The 12411-nt window shown below is 39.8% G+C and overlaps 1 protein-coding gene across 1 annotated transcript in view; it reads right to left on the bottom strand.

Annotated features, from left to right (window-relative positions):
* Positions 1 to 758: 758 nt before the first annotated feature.
* The window catches only part of GAN (gigaxonin), a 28437-nt gene continuing 16784 nt past the window's right edge, over positions 759 to 12411 (bottom strand). Inside the window, exons 6-11 of the mRNA XM_030458048.1 lie at positions 12143 to 12255; positions 10926 to 11075; positions 10492 to 10628; positions 9866 to 9994; positions 3427 to 3536; positions 759 to 2686 (exon numbers count right to left, since the gene is read on the bottom strand). Of these exons, the coding sequence (XP_030313908.1) occupies positions 2505 to 2686; positions 3427 to 3536; positions 9866 to 9994; positions 10492 to 10628; positions 10926 to 11075; positions 12143 to 12255 (821 nt within the window). The 3' untranslated portion in view covers positions 759 to 2504. The remainder of the gene's footprint in view (positions 2687 to 3426; positions 3537 to 9865; positions 9995 to 10491; positions 10629 to 10925; positions 11076 to 12142; positions 12256 to 12411) is intronic.

The raw sequence follows: 12411 nt of genomic DNA, 5'->3' as shown, positions 1-12411 counted from the left end.
CACCTCTAGAGACTTGGTCCCTGGTCATCAACTGCACAGAAAGCAACAGGAGTCCATGCATGCAAAGAAATTAAGGTTGTAACCATTTCAGGTGAAGAGGCTTAAACTTCCTGGTCAGATCTCACTGAGAGCATTCACAACACATCCCATTTACCAGCACATTTGTTACGTTTAAAAAAAAAATAAATTAAAAATCTACTGTTAATCCTACTTTAAATGTAAACATTTAGTTCAATAACTTTACCTGCAAAACACTGTTAGAGTATATATGGTTTGGATTTATTGTGTGCATTTATTAATTCAGTCTTCTGGATGGTGAATGCCCTCAAGTGTACTGGGAAGCCACAGGGACTCAAGAGTTAGCAGCCTGCAATATTCTGAATAACATTTTCAAAAGTTCTCTAAGCCACTTAGAAAACTGAGCTCAAAAGTAAAACACATTTAGGAACATTCATCACTTCTGATTATGGGGTCTTGGCACTTTGTCTAAGAAAAAAAATAGAACAATGCAAGATTTTCAAAAAAGGGAAGTTTTACAGATAAACTAACAGCACTTGATTTATTTCTTAAGAGAGCCAAGGATGGAAATAGTGGTTCACATTTCTGTAGTAAAGCATTATATATAAATTTCAAATCTAAAGACATATATATATATATGTATATATATATATACACGCATATACCAAGTTTACTGCAATGCATAAATATATAAACTTTTTAATATGCCAAATAATATAGGCCAGAAATTTGATGTATATAGTTCAAGTTTTGCAGCACTTCAGCACTGTAAAAAAATACAAAAAATAAATAATGGTCAATGGATTGGCTGCTGCCCACCTTTTATTTCCCCCGCCCCTTTGCTCAGAGTCAGAACAATTCCAACCATATCAGAGCTATGGAAGGTCTGAGCAGAAGTAAGTTTCAGACTGTCTCTTCAAGAATATTCAGTGAAATAAGACTATTTTGTACTAGTTTGGGATTGTATTTCAGCATATCTCAAATAATTCAATAAAGATGAGGAAGGTTTACTCTAACACAGGGCAGAGATTGCCTTGTCTGAGGTCCACAAAGCTGCAGTGGAAAGTACTGTATGTAGTTATAATACTGGTTACACAAAATCTCTTTTTCTGAAGGGCAGGAGGTCTTATTTCTATTTCCATCTCTCTCATTTTATTCCTTTTAAATAAATACAGGTTACGTCCCACCCATCACAACAATAATGAAATAAAAAACTGAGGTAAAATTGTTCTACCCGCTGATCTTGACTATGAACAAAAGTAAATTAAATATCACTACTGATGTGAACAAGACTTAGTAAAAAATAAAATGCAAGATACTGATTTCTTCACTATAACCACACCATAAAACCCAGCTTTCAGAAAGCAGTAAACAAGACTGTACCTTAGCACAGAATTCATTAGTAAACCAACTTTTGATCCCAATTTAAAGACACTATACAAATTTTCCTTTAATCTTAGCAAAAATCACCTTTTCTGCAAAATTAATATATCCTTGTCATATGTCATCTTTGTTCTAACAGAGATAAAATGCACCTTTCCATTATCCTCAGTTTTAAAAACGGTCTTAGTTTGTGAGCGATCTGAAGTAAAACGGAACACAACCTCTTTGCTTTAATTTGTCAAGTTCTGTTGTCTCACCACAAGCAGCAATCACCATGAACCATTCCAAACACTGCTTCCCTTTTTATTTCAAGGAAACAGCCACAAAAGCCCCCTCAGAAACTCACACCACCCATCTGTGCACCAGTTCCTCAGCCGACTCCAACGACAGCGCAGAAAAACACGGTTTACTTCTCTGGAGGATACTGTATCCCTTTCAGATTAGTCCATTTTAAATAGATTAAAAATATTTGTAGGAATGAAAACATTGCAAATGAATGAAAAAACCGTGTGCACGCACCTCCACCATTTTTAGGCACAGACCTTAATTTTTGAGGAAGGACTAGAAATAAAAGGTGCACCAACCAACATCTCCTACGGCTTTACGGTCAAACAGTAGTCTCTGTGGTATAGCAGGGAGGTTGGTTATCATATAGCTTCTGTATATTAGAGCTATCCAGTCCAAGATAGCACATTTATTCTTATCAGTTCCCCTCAGGGGAAACACATCTTAAATCTTTGTTGCTTTTTGATAAACTTCGCCTAAGGAATACCAATTCCTGCCAGTTCCAGACATAAAAAAAACCTCCTTCAACGACACAGTTTAAACCCCAATTGGTTACGACTGAAGGTGTTTTCTTGATCCCCCCTCTTATTTCCCTCCCCTCTCTTCTTTTTAATGTATACTTAAGTTATTTGTTCCCGAAACAAGAACTGAGACTCAAGCTTTTTGAAGCATTTAAAACAAAAACAGTTACCATACCAAAGCACAGCATACAGTGTAAGTTTCAGCTGTAATTTCTCAGCTTTTCCTTTATATAGAGAGCTATATTATGGTGGACTGTGCAGAATTCTTCCATTCTCCTCCACTCTCAGCAACAGGGGTCAGGGGGAAGGGACTCGGATGCGGAACAGCCCCTGCTGGAGCTGCAGGCGGAAGAGTTTGCAGTTGGCGATCCGCAGAGCCGCGCAGCCCGTGCGGCGGAGGTCGGAGGGGAAGAGGGGTTTAGTGCGCTGCCAGGTCCCCGTGCTCCTTTTAAATTCTCTGACATAGTCATAATTTGTACCTGCAGCCACACGTGCACACACACACACAAACAAACAAAAAGATTAAATGCTTGGCCCGTGCTGTAGCTGTCACCACGTTTATCCCCTAATACGGCAAACGCGCGCACAGAACACAAGTTGGTTGAAATGATTGTCAACAGGAAGCTACAATGACATCCTTTATCCACTTAAACCCCCCACAGCTGGAATTCTGCTCTTTCATAGTTTGTGGAAAGCCCTGTTACACACTTAATCTGTACATACAGCCATGAAAGCGTGTAGTTTCCCAAGTGTTTTTTACAATATGTGGCCAGATGCTGAAAGATGTTTGAATATGCTTGTTTGTACACATTTATTCAGTTGGGATTTAGAGCCAAGAGCCATTACTATATCCAGGTGAACCATTGGACCCACCTGCTTACGGCTGCAAAGATGGGAGAAACAACCTCAGGCACTAACCATTTTTTCTCCTATTTGGAGAAATGCAGTAATTAACATACTCTTAGTTTTGATCTCTTCCAATCTTACAAGTGCTAAGCAGCCAAATGCTTACAGCACTGAATTTGCTTCTGAAGAACTCAGATGAATAAAACCAACCTGAACACCCCTGCATGTCCTGCATAATTCCCCTAAAGACAACAGCAACTTAACAGAACATAGCCCCACCCCTTTATTCTAAAAATAATAGGTCTCATTAGTGCCACATATTTAAATGACTGGAAAAGACAAGCAAGAGGAGATTACCAATTCCAATTCTGACCTGTATCGAGATCTCCAATCACATATATGCTGGCTCCAATGGGCACAGCTCCATACACAAAGGAAGAGCTAGTTGGGATACATAGATTCTGGTCATTTAGATAAATCCACCTGTAAAGATAATAATAATAAAAAAAATATGTTATTTTTTATTGAGCACGTAAAAATAATTTATGGTTCTTTTTGACCTTGCCACATTTGAAGCAAAGGCAGAGTGTACAAGCTATTTTGTTATCTAAAAACTGTCAAGAACATTGTGTAGTTCAGGATAGGCTTGGCTTATCCTAGCCAGGAAAGCATTTAGTTTGGAAAGCTTGGGATACTTTATCCTCAAGTTATTATATTTCAGAATTACTTTGCTCATCTCTGTAATCTATCAGGAATAAATTCTTCTTGCAGCCATCCAGGGCAACCTTGTGGAAGAGGCATATAACAGAGCCCCTCCTACAACAGTTATGCCAAACAATTTTCCCTACAGAGAAAATTTTAGGCAGTTTTGGTTTAAAATCAGTAGAGTCAGAAAAGCATCTAAGTTTGACGAGTCCATACCAGGGGAAGGAACATTGTTATATAGCAAGTCCCCTGAGTTCACTTTTAGACTGTTGTAATTTCAACACTACCTCAGCCTGGTCTTTCTCTCAAGTAAAAAGAAGTTTCCATGTTGAAGCCTTTGGAAACCAGGTAAGCACTCACCACCTACCTGGGACACTGATCTAGAGCTGTCACCATCCTCTCTATGGTTCTGAAACAAATTTCTACAAAATGCTGTTGCACTTCTGCAGATGCTGTCACAGTTACTGCTGACCTTTGAAAATTCTACATTATCTTAACCTGTGATTCAGAAGTGAGCCTCTCCTCTGGCACTGAAGGAAAAGGCTGCTACAGACCAATTATCTTGGAGAGATCAATTTTGAAAGGCCGGATGAAAAGGCTGTTACTCTGCCTGCTACAGACTGAGGGATCAAGACTGCAGAAAGCAAGGGAAAGGTCTGTACCTGTCACAAAGGACAACAGATGAACTGAAAACAGAGAAAAGGAGAAATCTTCTGCACTGACTCAGGAACTCTTGCAGAGCAAATCACCTTTCACCACATTTCATTAGCTTCCTCTCCTTACCGTGGGAAGAGGACACAGTCAGTATTTTTACTGCTTTTTAGCACCAAGTTACCCAGAATTACGAAAGCTGAGTAAGTGGCAGAGAAATGCTGGAAGACTGCAAATTTTTTTGTTTTTTAAAGAGTAAGCATTGGATCATGCTGAAGAAGGGAAAAAAAAAACCAACAAAATTAGATTAGTTTAGTCTAGCTACTCATCAAGTTTGTGCTTGGAAAACATGTGAACTTCAGGGGTTTGTCTGCACTAGCTATTCAGTGTTTTGGAATTTAAATAAAAAAGCCCACAACAGTGTGGGACCCAGGCATTTTCCTTCTGCACATCAAGAAAGGACAACATGGAACTATCTGTAGTTGCTTGTGAAAATTAATTCCCAACCTTTCTCAATGCATGTACTTTAAAAACAGGCACAACTTTTCAGGAACACTTACAGCAGCTTTAGCAGTTAGAACTAGGAAGGAACAAAGACAGGAAGGGCAGGGGGTCACGTTTCATCAGAATTTGACTAAGCTCCAGCTTAATGTGGGTTGTGCCTGCTGTTTGAACAGTATGGAAAAAACACCATGACAAGAAATTCACAATATTCAGGAATTTGAAAACACTCCTTGGAACAACACTCTTACAAACTTCCCTGGGATGGCTCTGCTCAAACTGAATGAGAGCAGCAGCAGAAAGCATTGCTCTGAAAAGGCTCCCTCTCTAATTAAAAAAAAAAAAAAAAAAGGAAGAAGAAGAAAAGGAATGAATCCTCATTTCTTTTTTTTCAGTCTTAAAGTGATAGGAAAAAAAAAAAACAAACAACCCCATCCATACTGCTGTAATTCACAAGCAGGATGATAACTGTTTTATTTCCAAGCAGGATGTAAATAGAGATGTGAAACAGAACCAATATATTCCAGACGTGGCACCTCAAGCTCACACCAGCTGTGAAGGGATGTCTACAAAAAATTAAACTCTTCTCCCTGTTCCTCTCATCTGACAGTGCTATCAGTCAGCCTGTTAGTTTCCTCATTACATTTGCATAAGCACTGACTTTTAATGAAATTCCTGCACACTAAGTTGAAGAATCTTTCTAATTAGACATACTATGTGACAAGATTATTTAGCTTACTACATACATATTGCTGAAAGCACAGCCTTACTTATGCAACGTTCCAGCAGCAGAAGTATTTTTAAAGGGTCTTCTACCAAGTATTGCTCCTGAACACATATCTCACACTTTTATCTCCCTCAGTACCTGCAAACTCTGATAATGCTTCTGAACCAGAAGCTTGTCAAAAGAAGGAAGCAAGCCCACCCCACTTAGAAACCATCAGTGAAAGTCAGCAGTGGTTTACTCAAGGCCAGAGCTCCACCAGCTGCTCTTGCCAAGAACCCTAAAGTAAACTTTGTGCTCTGTTAAGCATGTTCCAACACCCATACTGCAAAGAAAAAGGAGCAGTGCACACAGACAACATCCAATTCCTCCACACGATGCAAAAAGGCACGTTCTAAATCACAAACCCTGGTGGAGGGAAAGACTGACCCAGCAAGGTCTTAGTTGAGTTTCCTGCTCTCTATGGGGAAGACCAACAACACTGGGCTGCTGAGTGAAGGATACCCTTACATCTCCACCTCCTGCTTTGAAATTTTTTAAAATCTATTTTAAGCTTGACTGATATTTGAAAAAAGCAGGACACAATGCACACAAAGCTCAAAGCCTCTGGAAAAAAGCCTACATCCTGAAAAACCTGATGTACAGATCTTCCATCCTCAGTTCACTTAAATTCACTCATGCACATGACTCTAAAGACAAGCTGACAAAACATTTATTATTTGAAAAATGTATTACAAAAGCACTTCAAATATGAAAATTATTTTCTACATTATCCTGTCCACATTTCATGTGTCTGCTACTATTCTGTCTCACTTCATTTATTTTATTACTTGTTTATACAGTATAGCTTAACAGCAGTCTAATTGTTTATTTTTTAGCATGAAGATCTTAGCATACCCCATGTCTTCAGAAGTTTGTGTCATGGTTAAGAATAACAATTTTGAAAGGCTGTGTATTGTCAGTTCCTTTGGAATACATTACTGTCAAAGTGAGCAATGTTAAACAAGTTAAACTTGAGTCCTTTAATGCAATTCAAGCCAGAGTTAGGCAGGTTTGTATGAGTTAGTGTGTTTATACACTGATGTAAGTACACAGGGAGACAGAAACACTGAGCAACACCCATAACTCAGATCCTCACAGTCTCTGGATGCCTAGGATGATGCTGGGTCCTGTCTTCTCAGGTAATGAGAGCTGAGGCACACACATGAAAAATGCTGCAGATCACACACATGTGAATTGCTGCACCTTACCTGTAAACCAACAACATCCATGGCTCAGCTCATAGGAAAAGATTTTTTTTTTTTATTAAAAGAAAAAGAACACGAGTGAGTTCTGCACTTACTTAAAAATAGCTGGGAAAAGCTCATTATGAAGTATGAGCTACAGATATGTAACCAGTAAAAAAGGACAGGTTTTTTGTTTCAGACTGCTAGAATGTCCACACTGTGCTTCTGACCCACTCCTGCTAAATGATCTTACAGACATACTCCTTCTCTCCACAAGGATCTCTTAACCCAACACTTTTGGACTTCTGTCAATAATATACACATACACTGTGTACATGATATTTCAGCTTTGACAGTTCCAGTTTTATTTTGTCACTTTAACTACAAAAAGAATACGTGCTGTAAAGCCAGAAGTTGCTGATATCCTTCACTAGGGCTTTTTGAGGCTGCTGGTTTGAAAGAAACTAATCACCTATGTTTGCTTCAGAAACTATTGCTGAGGAAATAATCACTCTCATTAATTATAAATTAATTACCTTGTAGCAACTGCACAATGCTTAAGATGAAGAATCAGTCTTTGCATATATCACATCAACTATGCACTAAGGAACTGAGAAAGAGATTGTCCACCAGTGGGAAAATCCACAGCATCACTTAGGCTTTACTCTTGAGTAATGATGCACAGCAGAGTATATGCCATGTGGAATTGCTTAACTAATCAAACACACACATCAATACTTAGCAGAAAGTTTTCAGAGACTTGAGAAGCATATAGTTTAAGTTTTCATCTTTCACCCAAAATGATGTGATTTAGATTTGTTTTCTCCTATTTTAAAATCACCCCAGGTAATAAATCTCTCATGTTTTCCAGGGAGTCATCCTGCCTTCATTTGGTATTCATGTGATATTTGTGAAGCACAATTATAATTAAATTTCAGATTTCAAAGTAGAGTACCAGACAACAAAGTATTTTGCCTCAGTATTTGACAGGCTAACTGCATTTTGAAGAGAAGTCCCTTTATGGCTGTGTTCTCTCTTTTCCACCCCTGGAGGCATCCATCCCACCCAGCACTCTAAGGGTACTGAAATTTGGGGGAACTGCTGGGCCACACGACTTGGAGTGCTAGGAGGTAACACGGTGACACTGCCCCCTCTTCTGGCCAGTGACATCCCCTCTCCCTGCAGGGCTGGAACTTGGGAACTTCATAACCTGGAGAGCAAAAACTCCACTATTGGTTGCAGAAGCAGTGGTGGCCTCCTCCCAACCTTCCAAAGAAAACACAATCTGTGCACAGCCTGCACTGCAGAAGGCAATTTATGCCGAGCTCAATTTCTAAGCTCAAATTCTGTGCAGTGGGAGAGCAGAAAGGCAAAGTCTGAACATCTCCACAGCCCTCCCTCCACCTCCAGCACCTCCAGACCGGGACCTCTTGGCTGCTGCCTCCTCTCTGCCTGCACAGTCCTCCCTCCCTCAGGGTGCCAGAGCACGACCTGCAGCATCTGGGGTTTTATTGTAACTTTTCTGAAATCCCCTAACACCTCTGGGATGCCACCAAGCAAAGATTCCACTGCACACATCAGAACTCCTGGTGGGCACTGCAGTCAGCAGGTGGCACCAAGGACTCACCTGCAGCACCCAGGCTGGAACCATGCAGATTGCAAAGTGGATGAAAACTCACCCTGTAACAAACCAGGGAAACAGGTTTACAGCCACTGGTTCATCATGAGCTAATATTCTATACCACCTTTTGAAGAACTGGAAATATTTCAGGCAAATCAACTAAAAAGAGCAAGCAGGAGATATGAGAGCACTTTTTTCCAGAATTCTTTCCCTTTCAAAGACCTCTTTCCAAAAAGGTAATCAGCTTTTAGCATTTCCATCCCCATAGGGCTATAAAATGCTGCAGAGCATCAGTAGAAAATAGCCTCCCATATCTGTCTGCCTCCTACAGCCACTTCAAAGAATGTTTTTTCTCTCCAGTGTCATTTGTTGATAGCTAGTTGAGATACTGCTTTGATCAACACAGACGACCTCATCATACAGAAATTAAAATCTCTTTAAATCCACATCTTGCAAGGAAACTCTATTATGAACTTACATCTACTACTCTATTTTTGTGTGCTTTTATACAGGTCACAGTCATAAATCAGTCTTGATCTTGTAATACAGTCACGTTAACCTCCTCCACTGTCAACAAGTCTTGAAGCACCTGACCAGAGTCTTATTTCAATTTAGTTTATAAAAAAAGAGAAGAAATAGGTCTACTCATGAAAACAAACAAACAAGACACTGGAGGACCCAAAGCTTGTCAGTTATGACTGAGGACTAAGGTGACTATATGCAAAATTCTGTCTAATGTAACATTTTGAAGTTACCACATGTAACATGGTGGATTCCAATACCAGAGCCAAGAGTTAACAAATGAAGTCACCAGAAGTAGATTTAAAACAAACAGATCAGGCATTCAGTGTGCTGAGGAGGCTGCTGAATGGACAGCATCCATGGGGAACAGCCTGCATGGGTTCAAAAAGCTATAGGCTATAAAGGCTTGGAACAAAAATGCATGAAACTTCTATCAATAGCAAGGGAATTCCTTAAGCTGCAAAACCCTGAAGATGGGGCTGAATCTCAGAGAAGTGTCCCTGTAGATCATTACATTCCTCCACAGGCACTCACAGGGAACCTTGGACATGAGCACATCTGGGGGGCAGCAGTTCCCTGCACTTGGGGAAACTGCAGGGGAAGAGCCAGGCCAAGTACCTGCATGAGCAAGGTATTTCCCCTGCTCAGGGACACCCCAGACTGAGATGGTGATCCAGGGGTTTAGGTTTGGTGTCTCAGAGGGACCAGCCACAGGAACAGATGGACATTTGGTAACAGGAGCATAAACAGTAAAGATGAGCACAGATCTAAGATGCTTTGAAGTGCTGGAGCAAGGGAGTGGGGACTGACAGATGAGCAGATTAGACACAGGTTTTCTGTGGGTTTAGATGCAGCTAATTACCTTTTAAATTCATCATGGTAAAATTCAGATTTGCATGTCACCATCTCACTGGCTTGGCTGTCGTCACGACTTCTGACCCCACCAAATACGTAAAGCTCTGAGGCAACTCCACAGGCCACTGCCCCAAACCTGAGGATCCAAGAGAGAAAAAACGTAATAATAAAATATATAAACCCCATTCCATGTATCTTTCACAACTTTCTCCCTATCTTACCCTTTTTTTTGGTTTTATACACCCCCCCCTTTATGCTCAATGAGTCATTGACAATGAATTGTAAGCACCTAATTGAGACTATGCTAATGAACAAAATTAAGTATTTAAAGTATCAGGAAAGAAATCTAATTGAACTACAATTTCTACACAACTGAACTTCATTTTGCACCAGAGAAGGATTGCCTGAATCATCAGGAGCATATTTCTACAAAATTCATGTTTATCCATTGGATGCTTACCTTTGCTCAGGCACATGTTAACTACAGGCCACCCACCGTGACTCAGGAAGACAAGGCAAAAATCATGGGGCCTTCAGGGATTCATCAGAGAAAGGAAAGCTTTCTCTCAGAGTGTTCAAAGAGGTTGCATGCAGCAATCTAGTTTCCCCCCCTCCCATTCCATTTTCACTGACCTTCTCTCTTTCAGAGGACAGATTGCTGTCCACTGCTGAGTCCTTGGGTCATAACACTCAACAGACTCAAAGAGTTTCCCATAGGAGCCTCCACCCATTGCATAGATTTTCTTCTTCATAGCTGCATAGCAGCCAATCTTGTGAAAGAAAGAAAAAGTACATCTAAAATTACACAGAAATGCACAGTACTAAGAGCTCAATACTAACTATATGCACATACACACAGGGATGGGTTTGGGCTGCTTCTACCACATGTCAAACAATGCTGTGCATGAACATTCTCAGCCACAGTTTTATTCTGGTACATGAAGAAGCTGCTCTCTCTGGTTTCTTTCTTACAGTTTCTACTTGAAGGAAAGGGTTGAAAACCAGATATATATTGGCACTGACTATTCAACAGTAAGTAATGTGATACCATACAAAGCATTTCTTACCTTTCTAACCATGGTCAAGTCTGGCTGCTTGGTCCAGGTTCGACTATAAATATCATAGCTCTCCATAGAGATGAGCTCCTTTTCACCATCCTCACCTCCCAGAATATACAGAATTCCATCTATCTCTACTACACCAAAATTATGTCGTGCCTAAGGAAGACCAATAAAGCCAACACTGTAAAACACAAGTGCCACTGTGAATAAAGCAATACAATCTGCTTTTCAGCACACCTAGCTGCAAAATGATACTAGTATTATGTTCAATTTTTATTTAAATGTTGAAGTTTTAAGCTCCAGAATAAATTTATTGAGCTCTGCAGCTAAGCAAGACAAAGGGTATTAAAAAAAAAACAAAACAAAGAACAGCAAAAGAGATCCCACAGAAATCTAAGATGAGAGCTTGGCTGTATTTCAGTTTCCACAGTAGTGGTCTCCACGATGAAGCTGTTGCTTTCAGGTCTCTATAGTAGCAAAACTTGGACCCATTATCTGGGAAAAGACAGCTCTGCTATTTTGTATGTAGGAGCACAGCTCCCCTCTGTCTTACTCATAGTAGGAAGGAAACCTGCTGCATAGTAACCACAAACATGGCCAGAACTGCAGCTTTGCCAAACAAGAGACTGCAATCCTGTGGCAAACAACCACTTCCTAATAAACACCTTATGCTTATTTAAGAAAGTATCTTTAATATATCTGTGTTTTTACATTTCCAAAAAATAAAGCATTATTTTTGATGGAATGCAAACATGAAGGAAACATTCACTCATACCAAATAAATATAAATAAATATAAATATAAATATGTGTCTGCAAGCCAAGTTCTGTATGTTGGCCTTGTCCTCTGTCCATCTTTTCTGCACAGCTCAACTCCATGCAAGAGTATTCTTGTGTACAAAGGAAGCACACGCATTTTTAGCAGGCCAGTATATGCAGAATATTAAGTATATTGTATGACTGATTCCAACTGGAATTGCTGAAATTTGTAGTTCAACTTTTACATCTAGCTCTTCACTAAGAGGTTTGATTTTCCAGATTCAGAAGTCATTATCAGATCACAAGCACAACAAGAGGATACAAACAGAAGGCAGCCTGTAGCAGGATTTTAAATGTGTAAGATGCAAATGGCTGAAGATTCAGAATAAAATTTTGCAGAACAAAAAGAACATTTTGCCAAAGGAAAAAAAAAATCAAATCCCAAGAGTTAGATAGTGATCTTGCCTCATTCATTGGTGGTAAGGAACTCCATGAATTGGTATCTGGATCGTATTTCTCTCCAGAGTTTAGTGTTCCCTTGTTTTCATCCTGACCACCAAGCACAAATAAAAATCCTTCTGTAAAACAAAATGTTATGTGATCTTAAAAACAGGATTCACACCTGTGAGCAAGGCAACATGTTTGGTGAGCTGTATCATGGAATTCAGACCAGTCACAGGTCAAACTCTGGTCTGAAGAAGGTGAAGCATGTATTTATACCTGACTCAAGGTAT

Source organism: Calypte anna, chromosome 11 (genome assembly GCF_003957555.1).
Source record: "Calypte anna isolate BGI_N300 chromosome 11, bCalAnn1_v1.p, whole genome shotgun sequence".
Taxonomy (NCBI): domain Eukaryota; kingdom Metazoa; phylum Chordata; class Aves; order Apodiformes; family Trochilidae; genus Calypte; species Calypte anna.
Note: the sequence above shows the minus strand (reverse complement) of the source record. Positions and strands in the feature narration are given on the sequence as shown.